Genomic DNA, 22,100 nt, shown 5'->3' with positions numbered 1-22,100 from the left:
CCCTCGGGGGCTGGCGGGAAGGAGGCAGCTTGGACTCCGTGGACCACCCAATGGATGAGGCATCAAAAGCCTTGGGTTCAAATTGTAGCTCTACCATTCTGCTTTCCACTCTTTTCTACTACACCAACTTGTGATTTCTTTACCTGTAACATGGATACAGTAGCCACCTCCGAGAGGCACTGTTATGCAACTAAACATATTTATTATGGACAATAAATAAGACATTGTGCTAGGAACTAAGGACAGGAATATGAATAATATTAGGACACTGAGCCCTGCTCTCAAACAGTTAAAGTGCAGAAAAAGGCAAATGAATAAATACAATATTGGTTTAAGTGAAAGGGGACTTCCACTGCCTCCACTGTGACCTCAGTCTGTACTTTCTAAGTTCTTCGTTCCAGCTTATCTTTCCCAGTGGTCAAAGCAGCTGTGATGGAACTGTAACTGCCCCCTCAAGCATTAACTAAGGCCCTGACTCCAGTTAGACCCTGCGTGATTGACCCCAACAAAGTGAGCCACCTGACCTTTATTGCCCAGCACATGTACCCACCGACCTTTGCCCCACTGGAGACCAGCAGCAGTTTGGAGACTGTCTTTGAGACACTAGTCCATTGTCCTCCGGGTGTTGGCCTCCCTGAAATAAATTCCTTTCTGGTTTCCCCACCCCTCGTCTCTCTGCCTTTGGATTTTGTCAGCAGGGAGTGACAAACCTGGTCTGTTTGGGACCCCCCGGGGCCAGGTGCTCCTGTACCCTTGGGCCCCAGGTGATATACGAATTTTTTTTTTTTAGATTTTATTTTTAAGTAATCTCCACACCCAACATGGGGCTTGAACTCATAACCCCGAGATAAGAGTTGCATGCTCTTTCAACTGGGCCAGCCAGGCACCTCTGAACGTTTTTTGCTTATTAAAAAAAAAAGTAGGTTTTCAAAAACCAAAATAAGGAATAAACAAGGTAGAGAAACTTTGGCAAAGAGATGGCATTAAACTTTCTAGAGACAGTTAAGAGCACTAGCTCAGAAGTGAAAGAGCCCTGTTTCAGATCTTGTCCCCACCACTTAACTAGACAGATACCGGACCTTACTGAACCCTAGGTACCTCAATTTCCTAGCCATTAAAATGGGTATAATAATAGACTTATCTCTGGGGGTGGTTATACAGAGTAAAGGGTATATTACATGTAAAGTACTTAGAACAGTGCCTGGCTTAAGTAAACAAAACAGCTAAAGTGCTCAATATGGGTAAGCTATTACCATTTTTATTCACAAGTAAATACTCTCATATTTCTGCTCCAGTATTCTCAAGCGTGAGGGCTAAGTCCCTTGATGGTGCGATCATTAACTTAAATGATATAGTACTAGCTAGGGGTGAGGGTCAGAGGGAAGTGTATAACAAATGCAGTCCAATCCTAGATAGGAGCATGCCAACTAACCCAGTAAGCACACTTCTGTAGTGCATAAAATATATGTATAAGAATGTACATTGCTTTGTTTAAAAAACATGGATACCAATAAGAAACTGGATAAATAAATCATAATATAGGCATACAACAGAGTATGTCCTTATTAAAAAAAATGAGATGGGTCTATATGGACTGACTTGAAAAGGTGCTTGTTAAAAAACAAAGCTGTATACTAATATGTGTAACATCTCATTTTGCTTTTTAAAAACCTACTTTTTTTTAATAAGCAAAAAACATTCAGGGGTGCCTGGCTGGCTCAGTTGAATTATGTGATTAAAAATTATTTTGAGGGTGGGGCGCCTGGGTGGCTCAGTCGTTAACTGTCTGCCTTCGGCTCAGGTCATGGTCCCAGGGTCCTGGGATCGAGCCCCACATCAGGCTGCCTCTCCCTCTCCCCCTGCTTGTGTCCCCTCTCTCGCTGTCTCTCTCTGTCAAATAAATAAATAAAATCTTTAAAAAAAAATTATTTTGAGGGCGCCTGGGTGGCTCAGTTGGTTAGGCAACTGGCTTCGGCTCAGGTCATGATCCTGGAATCCTGGGATCAAGTTCTGCAACAGGCTCCCAGCTGGTCAGGGCGTCTGCTTCTCCCTCTGACCCTCCCCCCTCTCATGCTTGCTCTCTCTCTCTTATTCTCTCTCTCAAGTAAGTAAATAAAACCTTTAGAAAAATTATTTTGAAAAATATTTGGAAGAGCGAATCCTAGTGTAAACGGTGGACTCTGGGTGATGGTGCATGTCCTCGTAGGTTCATCGAATGTAACAAATGGACACTGCGGTGCTGGATACCAATGGTGGGGAATGCTGTGCGGGTGTGGGGACGGGGCCAGATGGGAACTCTCTGTACTTTCCACTCAATTTTTCTGTTGAACCTAAAACTTCTCTAAAAAATTGAGTCTGTTAACTTAAAAAAATATTTTGAGGACACACACAAAACTGTTACCAGTGGCTGCCTCACTGAAGGGAAGTGGGATTGAGGGAAATGAATCTTTTCATGCAAATGATGCTGTATTGTTTAATATTCATATCAACAATATAATTACATGTTGTTTTATTATACAGTACTTTGAACTTTATATTTATAAAAAAGCTGGGGGAGGGGCGCCTGGGTGGCTCAGTCGTTGAGCATCTGCCTTTGGCTCAGGTCATGGTCCCCAAGTCCTGGGATCGAACCCCGCATCCGGCTCCCTGCTCAGTGGGGAGCCTGCTTCTCTCTCTGCCCTTCACCCCACTCTCATCCTCTCTTTCACTCTCTCTCTCAAATAAATAGATAAAATCTTAAAAAAAAAAAAAAAAGCTGGGGGATATGCACTAAACTAGCGGTAGTGGTTACTTCCTGGGAGCATGACTAGAGATGGGAGGTAGGTACTAGTCATCTTATTGTAGTTTTGTACAGATTTAGTTTGTCACAATTTTTGGCCTCTTATAATTAAATCAGAGAGAGAGATTAAAAAGATGACTAGCCCAGCCCCTACTTAATCAGCTGCAAATTCAAAAACTGGCTCAAAAACTAGCTGAAACAAAACATCGATGCCCTAGACAGTCTGGACCCAGCACCCTCTATGTAACTTGCAGGGCCCATAAAAAATTCCTAAGTACTCAAAGATGGCAACAACATAATATTAAACCCAAGAGGTCTTTCTAGGCCCAAGGCCCCATGAAGCAGCCCCGCTCGCCCCAAGAGCCCCCTGCTGGGTCCCTCCTACGACAGGGACTCTTCCTAAGCTTTCACGCTGCCTGCCCCAACTGAAACTGGGAGGCACAGTCCTTTCACTCAACAATAAAACTGCTTCTAGGTGGGTCTGGTTGGGTTTTCAAACTTTTCATCTCTACCCTTCCCCCTCACTTGGTTGCAATCTGCGCTTCTTAAAATTTGGCAGCAATCCCAGGCCGTGTTGCTGTGTCACTTCTCAGCCTTGAGCAACCATTTCTAGCCAAGCAGTGATCTCCCTGCATGGAGGGTACAAAATGGAGGTGCCCTCAGAATGCTACAGGAGAAGGAGGGCAAAGAAGGAGTACCATCTGGGGAAAACCCTCTCCACCATCACTACCCCCCCGACCTTGCACTTCCTATCCCAGTTCATTTAATTTAGCAAAACCATTTTGAATCCTGTTTACTGCGTGCTGGGCATTGTGCTAAGTGCCAGGAATATTAAATTGAGTAAATGATAACATTTTTTGAATGTTTACTGTGAGCTAAGCACGGTACTAAGCATTCTGCATGCACTGTTTCATTTAATCCTTACAGCAGCAAACGGTCTTTCCTCTTTTACACACTAATAAATCTGAGGCACAATGACTGAGCCGTACAACAGGGACCTGAGGCACTCTGCAATGTTGTGCTGCCTCCCTTAAGAAGCAAACCAAGGCAAAATTTAAACAAACTTAGCCTCCCTCTCCACACTTTCTCAGACAAGATCAGATCAAGTCCACCAGCATTAGCTCAGAACATTTCCAAGGCCAGTTCTTTTTACAAAAATGCTGTCATCACCACCCTTTTGGTTCCATATTTCTAGACAGTTTCCAATCCTACGAGAAATGAAAAAGAAATTTAGGATACAAAATCAATATACAGAAATCTGTTGCATTTCTGTACACTAATAATGAAGTGGCAGAAAGAGAAATTAAGAAAACAGTCCCATCCCTTTTACAATTGCACCAAAACAAAACAAAAAAACCTGCAAACCCCTAGGAATAAACTTAACCAATGAGTCAAAAGACCTGTACTCTGAAAACTTTAAGACACTGATGAACGAAAGTGAAGATGACACAAATGGAAAGATATTCCATGCTCATGGATTGGGAGAACAAATATTTTTAAAATGTCCATACTACCCAAAGCCATCTAGAGATTTAATGCAATCCCTATCAAAATACCAGCAGTATTGTTTCTTTTTTTAAGGTTTTATGTATTTATTTGATAGAAAGAGAGAGCACAAGCAGGGGGAGCGGGAGGCAGAAGGAGAAGCAGGCTCCCCACTGAGCAGGACCCTGAGATCATGACCTGAGCCAAAGGGAGACGCTTAACTGACAGTCACCCATGAGCCCCTACCAGCAGCATTCTTCACAGAACTAGAATAATCCTAAAATTTGTATGGAACCACAAAGGACCCTGAATAGCCAAAGCAATCTTGAAAAAAAGAACAAAACTGGAGGCACCATAATCACAGATGTCAAGATACACTGCACAAAGATGTAGTAATCAAAACAGTATGGTATTGACACACAGACCAATGGAACACATAGATCAATGGAACGAAACAGAGAGCCCAGAAATAAACCCATGATTATATGGTCAATTAATCTTTGAAAAAAGAGGTGAGACTGTGCAATGGAAAAAAGACCATCTCTTCAACAAATGGTATTGGGAAAACTGGACAGCTATATGCAAAAGAATGAAAATGGATCACTTGCTTACACCATACACAAAAATAAATTCAAAATGGATTAAGGACTTAAAGGTAAGAACTGGAACCATAAAAATCCTAGAAGAGAACATGGGCAGTAATTTCTCTGACATCAGCCATAGCAACATTTTTCTACATATGTCTCCTGAGGCAAGGGAAACAAAAGCAAAAATAAACTATTGGGACTACATCAAAATAAAAAGCTTCTGCACAGCAAAGGAAACAACCAGCAAAACTAAAAGGCCCCCTACTGTATGGGAGAAGATATCTGCAAATGACATAGCTGATAAAGGGTTAGTATCCAAAATATATAAAGAATTTATATAACTCAACACCCAAAACCCAAATAATCCAATTAAAAAATGGGCAGAAGACATGGACAGACATTTCTACAAAGAAGACATTCAGATGGCTAACAGACACATGAAAAGATGCTCAACATCACTCATCATCAGGGAAATGCAAGTCAAAACGACAATGAGATATCACCTCACACCTGTCAGAATGGCTAACATCAAAAACACAAGAAATAACAAGTGTTGGCAAGGATGTGGAGAAAAAGGAAGCCTCATGCACTGTTGGTGGGAATGCAAACTGGTGTGGCCACTGGGGAAAACAGTATGGAGATTCCTCAAAAAATTAAAAATAGAATTACCATTTGATCCAGTAATTCTGCTCCTAGGTATTTACCCAAATACAAAAGCACTAATTCAAAAAGATATAGATACCCCTATGTTTATTGCAGCATTATTTACAGTAGCCAAATTATGGAAGCAGCCGAGTGCCCATCACCAGATGAATGGATAAAGAAGACATAAAAAAATTTTTTTTTAAGATGTGGTATATGGGGCACCTGGGTGGCTCAGTTGGTTGAGGGTCTGCCTTTGGCTCAGGTCATGATGGGATCGAGCCCCGAGTTGGGCTCCCTACTCAGCAGGGAGTCTGCTTCTCCCTCTGCCTCTCCACCTCCTGGCTTGTGCTCTCTCTCTCTTGCTCAAATAAAAAAAAATAAAATCTTAAAAAAAAAAAAAGAAATGGTATATATGTACGATGGAATATTACTCTGCTATAAAAAAGAATGTCATCTTGCCATTTGCAACATGGATGGATCTAGAGGGTGATAATGCTAAGTGAAATAAGTCAGAGAAAGACAAATGCCATATGCTTTCACTCATATGTGGAATTTAAGAAACAGAAAAAAGGAAGAAAAAGAGACAAAGTAACAGACTCAATTATAGAGAACAAACTGATGGTTATCAGAGGGAAGGTGGGTTGGGGGATGGGAGAACTAGGTGATGGGGATTAAGAGTATAATTATCAAAAAAAAAAAAAAAAGGGCGCCTGGGTGGCTCAGTTGGTTAAGCGACTGCCTTCGGCTCAGGTCATGATCCTGGAGTCCCGGGATCGAGTCCCGCGTCGGGCTCCCTGCTCGGCGGGGAGTCTGCTTCTCCCTCTGACCCTCTTCCCTCTCGTGCTCTCTATCTCTCATTCTCTCTCTCTCAAATAAATAAATAAAATCTTGGGCCCCTAGGTGGCTCAGTTGGTTAAGCGACTGCCTTCGGCTCAGGTCATGATCCTGGAGTCCCGGGATCGAGTCCCGCATCGGGCTCCCTGCTCGGCGGGGAGTCTGCTTCTCCCTCTGACCCTCTTCTCTCTCGTGCTATCTCTCATTCTCTCTCTCTCAAATAAATAAATAAAATCTTTTTAAAAAAATAAATAAATAAAATCTTTAAAAAAAAGTATAATTATCATGATGCTGAATAATGTGTAGAATTGCTGAATCACTATATTACACACCTGAAACTAATATAACACTGTATGTTAACTATACTGAAATTTAAAGTTTCCAGTCCTTGGTTTAGGTGGGGAAAAACACTAAGTTGATAGTTCAAGAGCTTGTCCGGACATACTATAGGATGATTTCTGAAGATTCAGCAGAGGTAAAGGGGCTCAGTAGAGCTTCTTTTCTTAAAAAACCAACCAACCAACCAACCTTCTGGTGGCTCTCCACTGTCAACAGATGAAACTTCAAGATGTTTAGCAGGATTTTGAAGGCCCTACAAAATCTAATTCTTGTCTGTATCTCTGATCTCATTTCCCAACAGTGCTTTATCCCTTCCACCCACCAAGTGTACTCATTCTGTTCACCTAGATTATGCATTTCTGATTTTTGTTGTTTTGTTATTGTTGTGTTGTTTTGTTTTGTTTTTTTTTTTGGTTTGTTTGTTTGTTTGTTCTCTAGAGAGAGAAAGAGCGCATGCGTGCAGACCCTGACACAGGGCTTGATCTCATGACCCTGAAATCATGACCTGAGCTGAAATAAAGAGTCAGATGCTAAACTGACTGAGCCACCCTGATTTTTGGTGTTTTTTTACAGGTATTGTTCACTTTGTCCAGAACTCTCTTCCATTCCATATCCTACATACCATCCTTCACTACCCAGTATTAAATGTCACAGTCTCTGAGATGGTCCCCTAAATCCCCAATTCCATCTTCTGGGTTCCCACAACATCCAGTGTTCATGGTTGCTGAAAGAGGATTTAGGACCCGTGAAAACAATTCTGGGGGCCCTCTCAGGAAAGGTGGACCAGCTTATCACATTTATATGTAGTTTGTACTGATTACAAAATAGGTAGACTCTGGGTCCCATTCTGGACTGACAGGCCCTGGTGGTTTGTCCCAGCTTCCTTCCTCCTCATTGGCCCTGCCTGTGCATGGCACTATCATGGTCCTTATCACATGATACTGTAATATTTCTACCATATTTCCTTACATTTCTATCTTCCCCCACTATAGTATGAGGACAGGACTGTGTTACTACAATAGAGGCTGACTTTAAATAGGTGCTTAATGTTTGTTTAATGACTATACAGAGGGTTCTAACCAAATTCTGTATTAAAGCCAAGCCAAGGAAAGTACTGTTGGATAAGATACTCTAATACTTCACACGTGTGTGTGTGTGTGTGTGTGTGTGTGTGAGAGAGAGAGAGAGAGAGAGAGAGAGCGAGAGACAGAATGAATGAATGAATGAATAGGGAATTTAAAAAGAGAATGCTGGTGGTGGTGAATGGTGGAGTTCTAGGAACCTGCCTGTGAGGTGGGTTTTGTGAGGAGGATCTTTCTAGTGCTCCTCAAATTACAACCATTTAAAGGGTTAGTATCCTAAATGCAGGGTTGCAACCGTGAGTGAGAGAAGACAAAGAAGTAATTTAGATCTCTAAATCCTTAGATTTAGAGAAAGCTCATTCTTACTAAAGAAATTTTCCCAAAGCAAATATTTAGAATCAATTTATACTTGGTCCAACAGTGGGAAACTGACATGGTATTGATGACTGAAACACAACCCCACTCACTGCAGACTGCAGGGACAACAGTTGGATTAACATCTTGGTGATGCAATCCCCTGTAGAGGGGATGCTGGCCTCCAAGGAGGTTCTTTCATGGGTCTCATGCCTAATCACTGTCAGAGGCATGGGGAGTGATCTGGTCTCCAGTCAGAGCTGCTGAGGGTGCTAAGAGGCTCTAGGCTTTGGAGGTATCTAGTTTGTTTGGATCTCAAGGAGGTAGCTAGTATGAGAATAGGTCTTTTATGCAAAATGCTCCTAAAAAACACACAAACAAATCCTGTGTCCTGTGTATCCACAGACCTAACCCCTGTCCCTGACACAGGATGTCACACTCAGGAAAAGCATGTGAATACTGGCTGAAGTATCTCCTCCTCCGAACTGCCCACAACCCCCAACACACACATGCACACCAATCAGGCTCTGCACTTTCTTCTTCGGGGAAGTCCTGAATACATGTTTCAATCTGTTTTCACCTAGACACAGATGCTAGATGCATACACGGGGGGGGGGGGGGCAATATGCACTGTCCCTATTCTCCTGGCATCACCCCAGGGACAGTGACTTTTCCACTGGCTACCATGCCCTTTAACCGACTCCTTCCAGATCAGGCTGTGGGTGATCCAAAGAGTTCCTGTCCTCTCTTGTCTGGTCTCTAACTCTTGGGAAAATACTCTCAGGCCTGGGGCAGAACAATATCTCTTAGCCTTTAATATAACAATGTACCATCTTAAAAAACAAACAAACAAACAAACAAAAAAACCCCACAACGTACCATCTTCCTCCTGTCTCCCCATTTTCACCTCTGCCCATAGAAAAGAGACACCCAGCAACCAATACTTTCATCCTTAGGGTATGGGCTAGGAAGGGGGCTCTCACCTTTAGCTCCATTTCCATACTTACTCTTCCCAGGAAGAAAAAGTTATCTGTCCAGTTGGGGAGATTACCGTAAATCATATTTCAAATGGATCATGCTTTTTTGATTGGGGAAAGTTAGCACTAACAGTCACTGTTTTTTCATAATATACCTCTCCTCTGACTCTTTTTTACTCTCTGCTCTAGCTCTGTTTGGTAATCAAACCAGGATAGTTTCCCCTCCTCACCAAGGGAGTGGTCAGCCATTCTGGATTTTCCTCCCTTGTATTTGAGAGGTAGAGGCCCTGCCATATTCTCCAGACCATCTTTACCAATAATAAATCTGATTCTGACCTTTGATTCCTTAGTTGGCTCCTTGTATCTATTCTTAATTAGTTGAGACTTAGAGGGAAAGGGAGGTGATTAATTAGTCTCCGGCAAAGTTCTGACAATTAATAATAGCCTTCAAAGCTGTATAAAGTCTGGTCCACACTGGACTCTCTTTACACCTCTTCATGGTCCTAATATGCACTTTATTTTACGTTCACCTCTACTGAAGTTTACAACACACAGATGCACACAGCCACGTCTGCCTGAACATGAAAGACCCTGTGGTAGGCAGATAATGGTCCCCCAAAGATGCCAATATCCTAATTTCTGAAACCTGTGAATGTTATGTTACATGACAAAAGGGACTTTGCAGATGTGACTTAACTGAGGATGTTAAGACAGATAATCCTGGATTATCCAAGTAGGCCCAATGTAATCACCAGGGTCCTTATAAGGGGAAGAGGGAGGCAGGAAAATCACAGTCAGAGAGAGATTTGCAGATGCTATCCTGTTGGCTTGGAAGATGAAGGATCCAGGAGCCCAGAAATGCAGGCAGCCTCTAAAAGCTGGAAAAGGCAAGGAAAGAGACCCTCCCCTAGAACCTCCAGAAGGAATAGAGCCCTGCTGACATCTTGATTTTAGCGCAGGGAAACCCGTTTTGGACTTCTGATTTCCAGAACTATGAGATAATAAAGTTGTATTGGTTTAAGCCACCTAGTTTACAATAATTTGGTACAGCAGCCCCGGGAAACTAATACAGATTTTGGTACCTGGAGGTGGGGTCCTGCTATTAGAAATAACTAAAAATGTTGATGTGGCTTTGGAATTGGGCAATGGTCAGAGATTGAAAGAATTCTGAGAAGCATGAGATCCACTGCCTTACTTTGAACAGACGCTTAGTAGAAAAGTAGCTACTAAGACTCTGCTAGAGAGGACTCAGAAAGACGTGAGAAATGTTAGAGAAAACATACCATCATCTTAAGGAATACCTAAATGATCATGAACAGACTGTTAGTAGAAATAGGACATTAAAGAGGCTGTCAATGACAGCTCTAATGCAAATGAGAAACAGGTTATTGGAAAGTGGATACTTGTTATATAGTAACAGGAATCCACCTTGATTTTAGCCCAATAAAACTTCTGACATCCAGGGGCGCCTGGGTGGCTCAGTCGGTTAAGCGGCTGACTTCTGCTCAGGTCATGATCCTGGGGTCCTGGGATCCAGCCCCACATCCGGCTCCCTGCTCAGTGGAGAGCCTGCTTCTCCCTCTCCCTCTGCCTGCCACTCTGCCTACTTGTGCTCTCTATCTCTCTGTCAAATAAATAAATAAAATCTTTAAAAAAAAACAAAAACAAAAAAACTTCTGACCTCCAGAACTGTACAATAGTAAATTTGCATTGCTTTAAGCCATGAAGTTTGTGGTAACTTGTTATAAATAGTAATGAGAAACTAATACAGACCCCACAATCAGCCTGGAACTCAGACAATGAATAGTCCTCTCCAAGTTACCAAAATATTCCCTTCATCTGGCATGTAGGACAAAGTATCAGTAGTGTGTTAGTTAAGTGCACAGGGTTCACCAGCAGGCAGACATAGGTCCAAATATTGCCTTTGCCATTGAATTCATTAATGAGTCATCAAATGTTAAGCATCACTGTGTGCTAGACACCTTGCTCAACACTAGGAATAAAACAGTGAGCAAAAAACACTAAATGTGTAAATGTATGGAAGCCACTTAATTCCTATGAGTCTCAATTTCCTTATCTAAAACATGGGAATAACAATGCGTTTCTCTCCTGTTTAAGTACGCAATGCATATAAAGTGTTATCATAGTTTTAAAACATAATAATTCATTAAGTCCTCCTTTCTCTTGTTCTAAAAGACTATTTTACAACAACAGGGGGCAACAGCACAGGATTTAAAGACTCTGAAACTTCAACAACAAAGACCCTCTCATCAACATGCATACTTCCTTGCTAATAGGTATCTGTATCCCATGGCTCATCATCAAACACAAAGCCAATGTCATAGGCTCAAAGGTGTCCACCTCAGGGCTGTCCACATACCTGGTGATACTCTTTTGCCCCCAAAACTCTCTGACATGCAATTTGGTATGCATGATGTAAGGTAAATCATCCATTCACACAGGCTGAGGCTTTTAGCCTTGCTACAGACTTTTGGGTAATCCTAGATGATTATGGGAACAGAGATGTGACACATGTGTTTTGGGTAAGACAGCACCTATAGGGCGGAATCAAAAAACATAAAAGAGAAGACTTGGGAAGTGTCACCTCACTACTCAGCCTGGCACATGATGCTGACACGGGATTGGTCCAATGTTGGAAGTAAGCACAAACTGGCAGACTTTCTTGGACTGTCAACAACAAACTTGTTTGTTCAGACTTTCTTCATTTTTTAAGTTTGTTTGGGTGTTTTACATTCACTGGCAGCTCTAATCTAGAGGCCCAGGTACACTGTTTGGGATTCAGCAGTCAAGAGCCACAACTCTAGTAACAATAAGCTTCTCATCATCCCTGTTTTCTTGCGGATACAAATGTAGTTCCAAAAATTGTCTTTGTATACCCTAACCTTCTAGAGTTACATCTGTGCGTCTGACTTCTATAAAGCTCTCAATTTCCTGTTTCCATACTGATACAAACCTCCTTTTAAAAAATTTACTAAGTTTTTATTTTAATTCCAGTATAGTTAACACATGGTGTTATACTAGTTTCAGGTGTATTCCCTTTCCCCTTTCTTTCTTTTGGTATTGCCGTCCTCAGGACTGCCTTCTCCCATCCTTCACCTAGCCCACTCCCCTGGAGAAAGACCATTCCAGGCAGGGCTACTGCTGAGGAAACTCTTAGTCTCATTGAGATAAGAGTGGAATGGCATTGATCTCTGCTTCCTCTTTCTTTCTTTTTTTTTTTTTTAAAGATTTTATTTATTTATTTATTTGAGAGAGAGTAAGAGAGACATGAGCACGGGCAGAGGGGGAGGGAGAAGCAGACACACTGCTGAGCAGGGAGCCCAATGTGGGGCTCAATCCCCAGGACCTTGGGATCATGACCTGAGCCAAAAGCAGACGCTTAAAGGAATGAGCCACCCAGGCACCCTCCCTCTCCTTTTTTGACCGTGGGTAACAAGCTCTAAGTGTAGAGGCAGAAGACGCTCCTCTCCAGTCCAGGTCTCCAGGCAATGAACTCTCTTATGGCCCTTTCCTAGGGGCCCTTAGGCTCTAGCCAGTGCTTGACCTAAATATGTTTTTCCAAATTAGGCAATGACCTTTTCAACTCAAAGTTGACTGCCTCTGTGAAAATGAACATTTCAAGTTCTTTTGGAACCTGGGCTGAGTTTCTCTGAAAATATTTATAATTAAAGACCCTTGCTATGGCTAGGGACAGGCTTTCATTTCTATTTTACTAGAATTAGTGAGGCTTCAGGAAATGCTTGCTAGAGCTGCAAGCTTAAAGTAATTACAAGCCATTACCTCTCTTCTGCCCTCAACCCAGGTTATAAGTAGGTACTTTTTGTCTAAGCACCTCTCAGGGAGGAGCTCTGAGCCCACCAATTCCAAACAATCCAAGCCATCTTTCCTCCAGAATGAAGTACAGACTCTCACTTCTACTTTGCCACAGGGCTCTCAGGCTACGCAGGTAGCCTGTCATCTTTGAGCCAAGTCAGGTGGCAGACTTGGTAACCACTGCCCTTCCTTGATCCTTGGAGACACTAGAATCTTCCCGGTAGAAACCTGAATTTCCCTTTTGATAAGGGGCTTAAAAATTTAGCTACAAACTATGGTGTGCAGATAAAACTAGGAGAGAAGGTAATTTGGAAAATCTATTGTCCCATGCAACACTCCTAAACAAAAGAAGGATAAAAGTGTATTATTTTCCTAAGACATTATTCAAAAGTTGTTTCTCATGATGAAGTTTTCAGGGTCCAGACTGTATACTCCAGTGACACATTAACTGGATCAATGATAACCTAAGGAACTGTGAGTATCCATTTCCTGACCCTGCATTAGCTGCTTCTCTGCATCTGTGGGATTTGAAGGGAACTGGAGGCTAAGGGAACAGTTCTTGCTACTCTTCTCTCCTTATAATACCCTCAAAATGTATGCGCAGGAGCATACACTAGAGTGCAGATGGGACTTGATTTTCAGGAAGCATATGAACTCTGTTTTGGGCCACTTTTAAAGAAAAAAAATTATTTATTTTGTATCATGTTTCCAACTCTGACTATATTTTGCCCAGAGCTAACCAATCCTGGAGAAAATGGTGTAGAAAAAAATGAGAGAGGTGGAGGAAACACAGGGTGGAGGGAAAGAATTATCTCAGAATCAATTTATTAAACAAAAATGTTGAGGGACGCCTGGGTGGCTCATTTGGTTAAGTGTCTGCCTTCAGCTCGGGTCATGATCTCAGGGTCCTGGGATGGAGCCCTGCATTGGGCTCTCTGCTCAGCCGGGAGTCTGCTTCTCCCTCTCCCTCTGTGCTTGTGCTCTCTCTTTCGTTCTCTCTCTCTCAAATAAATAAAATTTAAAAAAATAATAAATGGAAATGTTTAATTTGGTGAAAACCAGAAAGTTTTCATTCTAATTTTTTATTTACATGACCATTAAAAATAGACAGTGCAGGGTGTTCTTCTAAAGGAGGAAGCACATGTGAATGAATGAAGCCAGCAAAGACTTAAGTTTCATTGCTTCTCCTAGGTAGAGGATTCTAATTCCCTTTTCCCACACTGTATTGCTCCCTCCCTCCAGGCCAGGTCAGAACACAAAACACAAGCTACACAGAGAACTCCAGCAGACATGATGAGACCCAAACCCACAAAAAGTAAAAGTGCACCTCACAAGGACTCAACATTCCTCAGCTAAAGACCTCTCAACCAGGCCGGCACTCTGGCCCTGAGATGCAGGTGGGAGTGGAGGATGCCAATGAGGGAGCTGCCTCACACACACAGATCACCGATCTCATTTTTTTTCCTAATAAGGGTCTGTACACACCTCCCAGGTCTGTGATTGCCATGACAACAGCAGAAGTTGAGGGTGAGCAGGTTAGTGGAACAGCAGGCTTTCTAAATTCTCAAACAAGGCCTGAGGCTGCACTCACTCATGAAGTGGAAAAATTCGTGTTGGCAGTGCTCCTATATGGATTCCAAAAAAACTCAAGGATCGTGGCTTCTTTCTGGAGAAGAATCAGAGATGGAGTCTACATGAAGCCCCTTCATGGAAAGTTGATTTTGTCAGAGAGGTAGGAATCCCTAAAACAAATAAAAGCATGAATTCCCCGCCCCCATAAAACTAGGGCACATAAACTGTGTCCATCATCCACGGAATAAAGACATATGGCAAACCAGGGCAAAAACAATCCCTCGGGGACATAAAAAAATAGGCGCGTTAAGAAAAATCCCCGGAACAGAGCCTTCCCACAGAGACTACTCAGAACAACTCAGACCTAAATTCTCAATGTGAAAGATAGACGCATACCTTGAAAAATCCTCAGAAATAGCTACCATCTACCAAATGTTATTCTCTAGGTTCTGTAACATGCATGTATTATCTCATTTAATTCTTGTTACAGCCTTATCAGGTGGACACTACTATCTCCTACTACTATCTTACAGAAAAACGAGGAATCAGAAAAGTTAAATAAGGGACTTTGAACTGCACAGTGACAGAGATAGAATTCAAAGGAGGGTTACTCTGACCCAGAGCCTGAACTCTTAGTGATTCTCTCTCTGATACAGGAAAGGGTTCCTGCTTCCTGCAAGAATCATGAGTAGATGCCTTCCTCGCACGACTTCTGAGCCTCCAAAGACATCGCACAACCTCAGGAATATTTACTCTTCATTCTACACCAGTTCTTAAATTTGGGGTAAATTGGTATAACACAGAGAGCCTGTTAAAACACAGATTTCTGGGCCCAACTCTTGAGAATTTCTGACTCAGTAGGAATTAGGGCAGCTGCTCCAAGTACTATACTTTGAGAACCACTGTCTAGTCACTCTGAACTAAGGTCCCCTACGCCTCCCTGCCTTAGTCATCTGGACTGCCTGATTAATCTTCCACTTCCTAGTCCCCCATCCCCTGGGGTCTTCCCTGACAAGTTATAGCATTATCTTTGGCAGCACGGTGTGTTTTGGAATTCCCTGAGCTCTTCTGAAAATAGTATCTCCCACTCCAAAAATAATCTGTTGCCTTAGGTAATGAAAAAGAGAAAAGGGGACCCCTGGAAGAACCAGTAGGGGAAAGCAAAGCAGCCTGGCGCGCTGAAGCCTGCCTGGCTCTCTCAAGGGCAGGGACAGTCTTCTTATAACCTCTCAGGCTTCCCTCTAGGAACTGATCACAAGAGGGCACTCACTAAAACCTCTTCAGAACATTCACATTGAGAAAGTGAGAGTTGCAAATGTGAACGACTGGCCCTTTAAAGCCCCCCCCCCCCCCGCCCCGCCCATCCCTCCTGCTGGAGAAGCAGCTGTAACTGGATGCCGCGTTCTCTCTCCTCAGCCCATTTACTTTCTCTGCTCGGTCTCACGGGAAGCTGCTAAAGAAGTCCTTCGTCCAGGTCTGCTCACACAGAGGCGAGGCTGGAGAAGGGGACCAGTAATCAGGATTAACCGATTTGATGCCTGACTTGTTTATCCTGCCAGAAACATCACCTGGTGATGTCCCCATTGATCCTTTCAGAGGGTGACATCTTATCCTAGGTTTTTGTGGACTGTGAAGAGAAATGAACAGTTTAGTGACAAAGCAAAAGAACGCATCAATGGAGGACAAACAACCTCAAGGAAGACATGTGAATGAGGGACTGGTGCATAGCTGGGCCCTCTCTCTTCGTGCCCGCCAGCTACAGCTCTTTTAGGGTGAGAAGGTAGTGGTTCGTGGGGGGGCGTCTCAGACACAAGTGTAAGGAGACCCAGGCAACAGGAGGAAGCCTTCTGGAAGCAACTGCGCCTTCATCGTGAGGGAGCAACAGAATCAATGAAAGGCAGGCTCTTCTTGGGACTGGAAACAACCAGGTTTCTTGAAGCATTTTCCTTTTCTTTGGGCAGAACTAATGAAGCCTCCTCATTCCATCCCCAGAAGGGCAGCTGGGGTTGGGGGGTAGGGAGAGTGCCTGGACTGTACAGATGTCATGATGATCCAGACAACCTTAGAGGGTCTTTCTCTGGGTCCAGAAATGAGCATTACTGAATTCTGGCCACCAGGTCATCAGCCAAGGCCACATCATAGATTGCACAAAACTATTCCAGAAAAAAAAAAGAGTGAGAAAATTAGGTATTTATTAATATTGTATGTCAAGCACTATATTCAACTTTCTTTCTTCTTTAGTAATCATGGCAACTCACTAAGATAGGTGTTATCATTATACTCAGTTTACAGATGGGGTAATTAGAAAAACATGAATTTAAGCAATTTGCTTATTCAGCTGACTCCAAATCATAATCTTAATCCTTATGCCATATTCCCTAATGACAGTGCAGAACATATTTTGAGTCCTAAAACCTGAAAGTGTCAAAAGGACAGAGCAGAAGGCAGAGGGGCATCCTTTGAACTCTATGTTACCGGTAAGGAGGTGTGCTGAAAAATACGGTTAGATCACCCACGGGCTACTTGGAAGATGCAAGCTCTGTCGAGCTCAGTCCATGAGGACTGTGACTCATGCAGCAGGAGCCAGGCACAGTCCTGGACAGAAGGGATTAGACAAGAGGGGTTGGGGTGATAGAGAAGGGGAGCAGTGGAGACTCCTTCCTTATCTTCTGTCAAGAAGATGGGTTCCTAACATTCTTTCAAATCTGAAGGAAAGAGACCTGGGCCAGATGCAGATCAAATATCACAGCAGACAGTTGCTATTGCACATTTGCCTAGGAATGTACACCCACCAACATCATCAGTGAAAGGGAGAATGTATTCAGACTTAGTTCCTGGCTCTGTGAAAATAGAAAAGCCCTGAAACGAAGGCAGGTGAGCAAGGCATGGGTGTAAGCTGCTTTCACAGGGTAGCTCTTACCATTCCAGATGCTTCCCAGCCTGCAGTACTTGGCAGCCCAACACCCCTTCCTCCTCCATCACTTCTTCGCTCCATCACTGGCACTGGGGCTGCAGATTTGTCAATGAACTATTTTATGTCCCTCTCCTTGCCATCTGGCAATATTACCCACTAATGAATTGCTTTAACTTGTGCATTTTTTTTTGACAAATGTGACTTTTAGTTGAATCATGCAACATTCATAAATAGCAAATGCTGGCTGATCAGAATCAACGAAAGCCCTTAGTGTTGCCAGTAAAAATGGGCCCTTAGCTGCACATGTTATTCGGATAGCCTAATCATTTGAAAGGCACCTGATTATTTTTGGAAAGAATGTTTCACACGCACACTTGTGTCATCTGTAATATATGTATTTGATTTTGGATGGGTTCTTGCAAGCTAGCCATGCTAGGAAATAAGTGCTACATACACTTGGATTTGGAGCTAGACACACTTGGGTTTGAATCCTACCTCTGCCACTTACAGACTACATGAATGTGGTTATGTTTCTTACCCTCTCTGTGTCTCCACTTTCTCATATGTATAATAGACATCATAAATCCCTTAGAGGTTGTCATGGGGGATAAATGAGATCACACATTTAATGTGCTCAGCACAATGTCCGGGTAGATTATGGCTCAATAATCAGGAACTATTATTATCATCATGATGTTCTATTAATAGAGGATTATGAGAGACACCATTTGCAGTCTCTGAAATCTTCCTTTCTGGAAACTGCCACAGGGATGGGCCTACAAAGCCATATTTTTATTATATGACATTGCTTTAGTGATTAGGCAAGAATAAGGAAACTAAGGAAATATAAGTTTAAGGAATTTTTCTATGCTCTCCCAGCCACCGGGTTCTTGATCCAATTCGGCAGATTCTATTTCCTGAAAGTATGGATTAGGAATCAGTCCCCATTGGTCCTCTAAACTAAGAAACTGTGAGACAGTCACGTGTGTAAATATACATGTCAAGGCAGTAAAAGTCAGTCTGCAGACTGATGTAGATATGCAGAAAGAAGCAGGTCTGACTCTGACCTGAAGTCAAAGAGAGTGGTGCCTCTCATAAAGTTTTCATAAAAAGTTTTCATAACTTTCCACTTCTATGAGAAACTCCATTGCGTCTGTCTATGTACCTATCTATGTATCTCCCTTTTGCTTACCACTTTGAATGGGTTTCCATTGTCTTCAACCAAAAGATCTTTGCTAACAGTGTCATCTCTGTGCATGAGGCCACCAGATCTTCTCTGTGTGGCTCAGATAGCCTAAGCATGTGAAAGATGCCTGGTTACTTTACAAAAGAACTTTACACACACACACACACACACACACACACACACACACACACACACACACTTTCTTTCTCTCTCTCTCCTCTGTTTTCAATTCTTGAAGGACATTAAGTTGAAAATCAAAATAATCATGTATGTATGTAAGGAAAAGAAGAAAGACTAAAAAGAGAACCATTAACATTCCTGGTCTTAAAAAAAAAAAAACAGGTCATCTGATTGCCTTCTAGAACCCAGCAAGAAGAGAGAAACGTTGGGTCTTTACCTGGTGTCGCACTGGATACTGTTGGCCACTGCTGATCAGGCCCTCCTGGACCAGCCCGTAGAATGCCAGCCTCCTCTAGGTGCACAGAGCTGAGTAAACACACAGACCCAAATAATGGTTAGACCACAAACGACTTTCCAGATCTCCTTCCACCCTGAGAAAGTGCATGCATCTCTGAAGGCAGGGCTACAGCTAACACACTCTACTCCTACTTGAACCGAAGCAATTACTGCTGAGCAGTTACCTTACACAAACTGCAAAAGCATTGCTGACTTACTGCTTGCTATATATACTATCCAGGCAATAAACATGTTTTATCTTTATGGCAGTTTTGGTTGTCATTAACGCCACGTGGTGTTCAGTAAATCTAACAGGAAGCCCATCAGAGGGCTAACGCCATTTTAACATCTTAATGCTGAAGCAGATGAGGTGAGCTTGTTCTCAGAAGCCCCAGGCCTCTCTTGCTGATTCTCTTGTTTCTGGGTCCTCTACAGCAAAGACGAAAACACATGAAAATTATTTGCTGACAACTGTGGCATTATTCCAATTTAGTTACCCAATTACTTCTTAACCTTATTTTCTGTTTTACTCTTTCTGTATCTTTTACTTATAGACAACCCACCCTCCATTTCCTGGAACTTGAGGAAGCCTATCACCACCACTCACAGATCCCAATTCAGAAGAGATTAATTCAGCATGAAATATTGCAGGGAGTGAGACACGAACTGGGACATCCTTAGAAGCAAGCAGAGATAGAACATAAACCGTTCAGGGATGGAGCAAACATCATATTCATCTATGTATGTCTAATGCTCGCATATAGGAGACCCTCATCTATTTGTGGGATGGATGAATGAAGGAAGGAACAAATGGGACTCGAAGAGTAAACATCATCCAAGAAAATCCTCATCAGGATTAGAGGATTCTTTTCAAAAAGACATTGGTTCATCTTGCAAATTAAGTTACTAAAACTTAATTTTATACTACTATCTGAAGGGTTATATGAAGCAGCAGAGCAGACAATCTTGAACTATTGTGGGGGAAGACCATCTATCAACTGAATATTCTTTCACTTTTGACTCTGAATAACATATCTAATCAAAATTCATTCATTAAGCTCTGCCCTACTGCGATTCTTCCCTTCGTCTACGTACTAGGATCTTCTCTCTTTTTTTTTTCCAAATATTAATATCCTTCATGTGTTCCTGGATTCTATCAGCAAATTCTATGGGTTCAATCAGATTCATTCTGGAGATGTAACTACCCTGGAACCAGCTCAACTCAAAGCAGAATTTTCAAAGAAATAGTTGCATAATGTCTGAGGCTGAACGGCCAAGAAGCCAAGCACATGTGTAAAAAGAGAAGAGTATTCTGTACGTTTACAACTCTAATATATGTTCAGTGTACTATACTGTGAGGAATAAGTTACATTTAGCTTCAGTTTTTATTTCATTCCTTATCCTACTTGTATCTCATGGCATCTTAGTTGAAACCTGAATAGGAGCACACTTGGCTTTTTTTTTTTTTTTTCATTTGAAAATGGAATAAGGAAGTGATACGTTTTAGCATTTTGTTTCAAATGTAGTTTTAAAGGCACATCTCATGGCTTTGATACTTCTCAGGTAAAACACTAGTTCAACTAGGATAGAAAAAGCTGGTATTATAAACCATGCTTTTTCCTAATGTATGGTTTGCAACAATAGCTCAGATGCAGGCAAAGGCAAAAGCTGGTCACTAACAAAGAGAAAGAACCCTCCTGACACCTAATATTCCAGCAACTTCACCAGGGTTTCTGGGCTAAAATTATGACCAAGTTTCCAATGTGACATCTCACTATGCCAACTACGGATCTTCAGGCCTTCACTGATTGTTTCTTGTTCAGAAACAGCGCCCATTATAAGGACTTCTGCTCGACTTGTAATGCTTGAGAACATGTTAATTTATTTTACTTTAATGCATTTCTAAGTGGACTCAAAACTAACTTTTCATTAACATAACACACACTTTGTAAGCTCTCTCTTTAGAAATTGATGTAGGTTTGGTAAAGATCTACTGAAGTGTTGCCCAGATATCTTGAGGGGCTTAAGTTTAGAGTTTATTTCTTCCTTAAAACTAAATCCTTTTGCTGGTAGTGATCATTAGTTTCTTGGTTTCCAAAGACACTCAAAAATAAAGAATCTTTTATTTGGCCCTATGGCACTAAATCAGCTCTGGGAATAATGGTAGTTAATCAATTACTGTCAAAGAGACAAAGTAGAGAAAGCAAAATTATATTTAATCTGAGTCTCAGAGTAATGCTATTACTCTAGGTTCATTTAAAATAAGATAGATTTGGTCTCCAGATATTCAATAAAGGCCTTTCACATGGCTCATCCTCTGAAGAGCCCATGCCATTGACAGCAACGAGAGAGTAACAAGATGGAAAAGGAGATTCTAATATGGATGAACATGAACAACAGCCAATTATTGTGGTTAATAGGCTAAAAGAGTTGATGTGTGACAGAAATCCAAGGTAGACAACACGTACCTATATTCAGATCTAAAAGCATCGGCATTAATTATAATTTCTAAGGCAGGGACAGAAAGTATAGGTGGGGAAGGGATAAGGGAAGTTGTAATTATTTCCTTATAGAACTTTCGATGAGAGAAAGTACACAGCAGCCTGTCTGTAATTTTACAGGAAACTCTCATTTGCCAGCCCTTGATAAGCATTTGGCACTATTTCCAGTGTTCCAAGGAATAGACATGGAGTCAAAAGGAACTACATTCCCCTGGCAAAGTACCTGAAGCTTCTCAGTTTGACAGCAGTTTCTGGCCTCTAGACAGAGCATGTGTCTGAGCCATACAAAGTTAAAGCTCTTCCGACTGAAAAGAGGAAGGAACTACATACCTGTGCATTCCTGCTCGGAGGGAGGCAGAGTAACGCCAGTCAGGGTTGGGCTGTCGTGGCTGCAAAATCACAAAGGGAGGTTTTGTTAATAAGGCAAAGCGGTGATCTCCCCATGATTGATTAGCTGTTTCTAAAATATTTCCATGTATCTGAAAAAAGTTTTGAAGGAGGCATTTTATGTGCAACTCTAAGATGATATCCATATATATAGCACTTCAGGAGAAA

At 42.1% G+C, this 22,100-nt stretch overlaps 1 protein-coding gene across 1 annotated transcript in view; it reads right to left on the bottom strand.

The window, feature by feature from the left end:
- PCDHAC2 (protocadherin alpha subfamily C, 2) overlaps nt 1-22,100 on the bottom strand; it is a 47,255-nt gene that overhangs the window by 12,809 nt on the left and 12,346 nt on the right. Inside the window, exons 2-3 of the mRNA XM_028095908.1 lie at nt 21,876-21,934; nt 18,986-19,074 (exon numbers count right to left, since the gene is read on the bottom strand). Of these exons, the coding sequence (XP_027951709.1) occupies nt 18,986-19,074; nt 21,876-21,934 (148 nt within the window). The remainder of the gene's footprint in view (nt 1-18,985; nt 19,075-21,875; nt 21,935-22,100) is intronic.

This window comes from Eumetopias jubatus, unplaced genomic scaffold (genome assembly GCF_037043125.1).
Source record: "Eumetopias jubatus isolate StellerSeaLion01/CBP00866 unplaced genomic scaffold, mEumJub1_p1.0 scaffold_5, whole genome shotgun sequence".
Taxonomy (NCBI): domain Eukaryota; kingdom Metazoa; phylum Chordata; class Mammalia; order Carnivora; family Otariidae; genus Eumetopias; species Eumetopias jubatus.
Note: the sequence above shows the minus strand (reverse complement) of the source record. Positions and strands in the feature narration are given on the sequence as shown.